At 41.6% G+C, this 6,786-nt stretch overlaps 1 protein-coding gene across 1 annotated transcript; it reads left to right on the forward strand.

The window, feature by feature from the left end:
- On the forward strand, positions 1–6,431 carry LOC138585465 (12-(S)-hydroxy-5,8,10,14-eicosatetraenoic acid receptor-like). The gene is made up of 3 exons (XM_069657808.1): positions 1–536; positions 1,644–2,049; positions 3,859–6,431. Exons 1-3 carry the CDS (start codon positions 319–321, stop codon positions 4,318–4,320), a joined length of 1,086 nt encoding a protein of 361 aa, XP_069513909.1. The 5' UTR covers positions 1–318; the 3' UTR covers positions 4,321–6,431.
- Positions 6,432–6,786: the final 355 nt, after the last annotated feature.

The following is a 6,786-nucleotide window of genomic DNA, read 5'->3' on the forward strand; positions in this document are numbered from 1 at the left end:
GGGGAAACAAACTCGCGGAGGCTGGGCGTGCTTTCTCTTCTCTACACTCAAGTCACTATACAGACTTGCTTTCAGTGTAAGCAGTGTTTACAGTGCGCGTTTCCTCAGCATGTTCTGGCACGGCCGGCCAAGTCTTGCTCCAGAATCACTGTAAAGCTCTCAGGAGGGGAGCGTTGAATTTGACAGATCACGGCGAGAAGGGGACTCAGTGCCTGAAGGGAGAGGATTCTGGGTGAGTAGGAGCTACGACCACCTCCGTAACCAAGGACTTAACTTTGTCATGCCTGCCTGGAGACACCTTTAACCTTCATTCCTTTGATGACTTTTTTTGACTGGAACGTCTTTCACTGCAGTCGAAACGGTTCTGCATCCAGCAGTGTAATGAACATTCAAAAAAACATGTCTACAAATTCAACAATTGACCACTGCAAAGTACCTAACCAACTCACCTACGAGACCCTGTCCTGGCTGATGATTGGAGAGTTCGTGCTGGGTCTGCCTCTCAACCTGTCGGTCCTCTACGTCTTCATCTTCAGGTATGAAGAAACGCTATCTTTCTATCGCTATCATTTCCCGGTTTTCTTCTTAAAAGGAAATGTAGATTAGAAAGGTCGTCGAGAGGTAAGGTAAAGTCTCAAGGACAGGGACGACTTTCAACTTGCAAAGTCGCACTGATCCAAAAAAACTTGATTGATTTCTGAATGACTCATCAGCCAGCTGGAATTGAAGCTTCTCGGAGTGAATCAAAAACAGATTTCACAAGAAAGTTGGGAGAGGTTACCTTTCACCTATTAGTGCCAGTGATTCTATAACCTGGATGACAAGCTGGACAAAAGCAGTGGTTATGCCAATGTTAAGATGGTCACAGTGGTGTGTCTAGAATCAATGAATAATCGTTCTTCACTACCACTGTATATTCATGACTGTTTACAGGAAGAAATCCAAGTAGATCTCGGTTTATTCCAGTGAGCAGAGGGAGAAATTGACAGTGTTTACATCCTGTTTGGAAATCTGTTTGTGATTAGTGTATTAGGGATGATCTCAAAACTGTAGCAAAGTTCTAGTTTTAGTTTAGTAAAAGATTTAAATACCTCAGTTGATTAAACGATTCGAAATGCAGCAGTGATTCAAAACTTCACTGAAAATGTCTGACGCTGCTCTGAAATCAGAAATCATGTGTAGCAATTTTTCTTAAAAAAGTGACATTATTTGAGAATTGCTGAATCACTGATACTTTCCCAGAGTGCAGATTGAGCAATATAAAGTCATCAACATGCTGGATGTGGAACATACTGTGCTGCGGATTAGGAGTATCACTGACAGTAATGAGAGGGCTTCCAGCAGGCCCACTTCGGCCAGCGAGCAGAGAGGCAGTGTTTTCTTTGGCAACATTGTATTTTTCCACCACTGTAATATATACAGTGCAACAAGGAAGGCAGTTGCAATAATGAGATACTGAAGAAATAAATTAAAGAATCATATCACTGCACTAACAGATGCATGAATTTGTCGTTGATTCTGTAGATGTTTGGTGTGAAATGTAAGAACATCATCAGCGTAATTAACTATTTCTGTACTTCTGCTTCTTTATGCTTAAAAAAAACTTTTGAGAATGACAGTTCTGTCAATGACTTCCTCTTTAGGTTCAAGTTCTGGAAGAACAAAAGCATCTTCCTGTTTAATATTGTGGTTGCTGATTTCCTGCTGGTGGCCTGTCTTCCTGCCAAGGCCTACCATTACCATCATGGCATGAGGCGCAGCAGAAACACGGTGGCGTGCAAGCTGATGCTCTCCATGCTGTTCCTCAACCGCGGGGCGAGTATCGCCTTCCTCATTACCCTGTCCATCGACCGCTACTTCAACGTGGTGCACCTCGGGAGGAGGAACTTTGTCAAAGTGCTGAAGAAGTCTCCTCAAATCTCCATCATCATCTGGCTGCTCCTGCTGCCCCTCACCGTCCCCACCATGATGCAGACGTTCGAGTGCTGCAACAGCCACGGCCGAGAAGTCGAGACTTTCTATCACGATGTGACGGACACCTTCAGAGAGGTACTGTTTAGATTCTTGATGTAGTTTGCATTAGCATAGCTGTGGAAACCAGTCAATCAATTTTTTTACAATTGAAGCATAAACAGAAGCCTTAGATAAAATTAGGGAACCAACCCTGACAAAGCGAACCGTTTCAAGCAATTACTCAGAAGTAGTTATTTACATAGCCTCATGCCTACAAAGAGACTTCCTTTAAAGGTGGTTACAGTCTGCTCCAACAGATGTTTTCAAGTTCCCTTGGTGACAGCCACAGACACCATCAACAAACTTAACTTGCCTTTGCCATCGCAGTGTCTATCATCCTCTGTCTTACACATGGTCGGTCGATTGATGGTAATCAGATCAACAGAAAATTAGTGTGAAATAGGAACAATTTCACTGTGAAGTTTGACAGTTATTCTTCTGTGACAGCATCAAAACCCTCAGACAAAACAAGACATATGTTGGTATGGATATTAATTTTCAGAAAGCGAACTGACAGAAAGCGGCGGCCCTTATAGTTAGGGTGGTTACATATTCTCAGTTCTTAAAGGATTTGTTTAAAATTATTTAAAAAATCAAAAACAACATCAAAGTTGAGGTTCTCATTAAGTATGCACAATAATTTAACTATAACAATAAGAAAACATAAAAGAGCTCACTGTGCAGTTTAGACAGAGGAGGCGTGGCCGAACACACTTGGATTAACATCTGCCTGGCTTATCTGCACAGCAACGGTGCTTGTGAAAATCAGCATAGTGCAGCCCTGTCTGTTTAGGTCGTCTGAGGTTAGAAAACAAGTCCTGCTATCTGAAAAAATTCAATTCATTCGGTCACTGATTATTACAGGGCTAAGCTTCGTCCGCCCCCACGCTCAACACCTGCAACCCAAAATAGATCAGCCTGTTCTAAACCTCCCAAAAACAGAGAACCGCAAACCACCCGCTGCGGTGAATACTTGGCCCGAGCATAATATTAATAATAATAATAACTTTATTTATAAAGCACCTTTAAAAACAAGAGTTTAAAACAAGTGCTTTGACAACGAAGCAAAGCAAAACAGGAAAACAAGTAAATCATAAAACCAGGAGATCACAAGAACAAGCAAAGCACAGAACCCAACAATAGGAGAACCCACACAACGTGGCCAGACCTGAGACCGAGGGAACAAAGTAGAAACAATAAATAGAAATAAAAAAGCTAAACAAGATAAAAGAGAGGAAATGAAGCAAAAAGAGAAATAAGATAATGATGAATAATGATAAAACAATAAAAGGACATAAAAGAACTAAAAGCAAATAAAAAGATGAAAAGATAAATAAAAGCCAATAAGAAGACGACATCACATAAAAGCAAGTCTATAAAAGTGAGTTTTAAGAAGAGATTTAAAAGATGTCACTGATTTGGCGAGCCTTATCTCCCCAGCTAAAGCTTGGAGTAAACAGACGGATATCTGCCGTGTCATTTTTCAATGATTGGATTGTGTAATTGATTACGTGATAAATATCTGAGCTTAAACAAAAAGAAAGCTTACAGAAGCTCCCTGCAAACTTTATGTGACAAACAATAATTCAAGCGTCTTACAAGTTTAGTGTTTCTGGGTTTGAATCCAGGTTAGAAATTGATTCAGGATCTCAGGCCTCTTTAATGTTCAGGCCTTCTTGTAAATGAATGAAGAGCTTGTAGTTAAAGTTTACAGTGTGAGTCACGTTTGTGTTATTTTTGGCTTCACGTGACTGCAGACAAGTTACATTTATAAAACAGGGGTTAGAAATGAGAAATCTTGCTGTGGAGGATGAACTCTGTATTGTCACTTCTTCTTTCTCCAAGGTGGTCTTCTTCACCCAGATCATCATCCCCTTCATCATCCTCGTGTACTGCACCGTGCGCATCGTGAACCGGCTGAGGAAGAAGACGGTGGGCGAAAAGGCCAAGCTGCGCCGAGCCGTGTGGGTGGTCATGTCCGTCGTCGTCGTCTTCTCCATCTGCTTCCTGCCCTGCACCGTAGCTCGGGTGGTGCTGCTGAGCTTCAGGCTGAAGAAATGGCAGGACGAGGAGGACGTGGCGGTTCAGGTCTACGACAGCCTCATGGTGTTGTCTTACATCGACTGCCTGCTGGACCCGCTGGTGTACTGCTTCTGTAACTCGGGGTTTAAAGACGCGTACATATCCACCTTCTGTCCCACGTGTCTTCAGAAGAGACTGATCAAGGCTGACTTTGGTTTTGGAACAGCAACAACGCCTACGACATCCGGAACTAGAACCATTACTTTGCCTATTATAGATAAATGATATTTTTTTCTCTTAGGTGGTCATTAAAATTATCTCCCAGGGTGCGCAAGCTGTATTTACTATCATGCCTCAGCCACACAGATACAGAACCACTGGTTCGCCCACACATGTGTTCCACGTGTGGCAGATAAGACTGACTCTCTGAATGTGGTGGATAGAGCAATACTGACAAAAGCAATGCTGCAGCAACTCATGGTTTATCTGGACCTTTTTTGGTGCACATGTTTCACTCTGTAGATGCACAAATCCATACTATGTCAAAGCACAAATTACATGTATTTTTATAGATAACATAAGTTTTAAATACAATTTCGATTTCGTTGTCATGTTATTTGTCTGTCTGCAGAAATATTTCCTCCATTGACATGCAGATCAAAGCTTCTAATAGTCTTCTATTGCAGCTAAAGTGCCTGTGATTTAAAGCACATAAAATACTAGCACTATATCAATATGAAATCCAGACTGATATGTGCTCAAAAATGTGTCACATAAAACTTGCTTTCATATTTTCACTGCCCCCGCAAAAACATCCCGCCAGAAATAGGTGCAACAAACCGTGCAGCAAGAGAGCTGAAAGAACTGCAAACGCCTGTGTGGGTGTGCGGGGCATTAAAGTGGATTGACAGGAAGATGTTATTTTTCCCTTTATATTATGTAGCTGCTGCTTGATGTGAAATCGTTTATAAAGATGTAAATTTACTTCAGCTTAATGCTTTGATTAGTAAATATAATGTACATATGTTTTTTTATATTACCAATTACTTGAATGTAATAAAGCTTTTTTTGTTAAAGAGGATTTTTTCAAATCAGGATTTGAGTAACTCAGATGATGTGTCATTTGGGCCTGTGTCCACTAACGGCGCCTCTTTTCTAAACAATAGCAATGCAGTTCAGAGTTTTGAGCGCTCAGAGTCCGAAGTACAAAAACGCCCGACAGTCACCTCTCTCTCACCGACCAATCAAAATCAAGAAAGGGTGGGTATTGGTCGAGAGGCGGGTAGTCTGATATTAACTTTGCCAAAACAATGGCGAAAGAGAAGCTGATCTTTTACATTTTTCGAGGATACAATTTCCAGGTGTAGAGGTTCCTTTCTGCTGTTTTTGTGTTTTGTAAAAGAGCGATTAAAAACAGACCTAACGGTCACAACGAAGGGGAGCAGAAGTGCCGCCAAACAACTTTCGTAACCTAGTAGCTGCTTTCCACTGGCCAAAAAACCGCCAACACCCACTAACACCCGTGGTAGACCCGGGTGATTATTGTCTAGATGCTAATCTCCGCCCCCTTTCCGGCACGATGCTCGGAAACTTCTGCGACTCCTCGTCACCTCAGCTACAAATTCCGCCCGTCTCCGTTCTTTCAGCGCTCGAACATCGTTCCAAATTTGTCGGCGCCACATTTGATGAACAGACTGAATGAGTAATATTAGCGGGTCTTCTTGGGTCTGAAAAACCTGCATCAAAGCACTCATTTTGGTGGGAATTGGGTATAAGAGCTGTTAAGCTGCTCTGAAATTGAGGTTGTGAGTGCTGCCGGTGCAAAAAACACCGTTAGTGGACACAGGCTGTCTATCTTGTGATTGCATTTCACTGCCTATGATGGCCCCCGTTATAACCCGTTATTACTACAGTGTATCATCGGGCTACAAATAAATATTATTTTCACTGTTTATAAATGTGTTGATTATCTTCTAGAATAATCGGTTAGTTTTTTATTTTATTAAATATCAGTTAATGGGTGAGCAAAGCCAAAGAACGTTCTTGTTCCATTTTTCACTCAGGAAACTCTGTTCCATTATCCGGGTCGATCTCGACCTCAATGAAGTTGTACAATCCATCCTCATTGGGCTTGTTTAGCCTGCGTGCAACATTTGTTTAGCCGTCGTGCAAAGTTTCTATCTGAATTTAATTCTTTCTGTGGCCTCAATTTCACTTCCTGTGTACAACTGATGTGTAACTGATTATTCACACTAGTTAAATGTTTATGATCAGAGTGAACAAGCTGTCAATGTTCCGTGTTTAAAAGAGGTTAAAAATTATGTTCAACAACCACTACAGAAATGTCAAACCTGAGTGGACTACAGAAGCCTGGACGGCTGTTTGAAACTTTCCTCCCCCGCACTGTAAACAGTTTTGTGATGTTGATCATTAAAATTGAAATACTTGTGTAGGAATGAACATCTTTGTGTATTGCTGCTGTAAATATACAAAACACAGGTGATACACTGAATCTGCACCAGCATTACATCACTACATCACAGTAACCCACTGAACATACGGACTACATGCAAAGCTTTTAATTTGAAAGCACCGTCCTTTTTCTCTCATAGTGTACAAAAAGCGAGTCCTCCAAATCCCCCTCTTTGATCATTGCGATGTCCAGATGTTGACGTAGCTGTTCGGCCTCTTCAGGCTCCGGTTTTTAGCCCTTTAGCAGAGAGGTGCTAAAGTTTGTTCAGGTTGTGTATG

This window comes from Semicossyphus pulcher, unplaced genomic scaffold (genome assembly GCF_022749685.1).
Source record: "Semicossyphus pulcher isolate SPU_LCO1_2020_fin unplaced genomic scaffold, fSemPul1.0.p SCAF_11, whole genome shotgun sequence".
Taxonomy (NCBI): domain Eukaryota; kingdom Metazoa; phylum Chordata; class Actinopteri; order Labriformes; family Labridae; genus Semicossyphus; species Semicossyphus pulcher.

Excerpts from the sequence above, each read along its gene's own strand:
- LOC138585465 (XM_069657808.1), top strand. The coding sequence starts at position 319 with ATGACTTTTTTTGACTGGAACGTCTTTCACTGCAGTCGAAACGGTTCT. Across the intron at positions 537-1,643 it reads CTCTACGTCTTCATCTTCAG|GTTCAAGTTCTGGAAGAACA; the intron begins GTATGAAGAAAC and ends CTTCCTCTTTAG. Across the intron at positions 2,050-3,858 it reads TGACGGACACCTTCAGAGAG|GTGGTCTTCTTCACCCAGAT; the intron begins GTACTGTTTAGA and ends TCTTTCTCCAAG.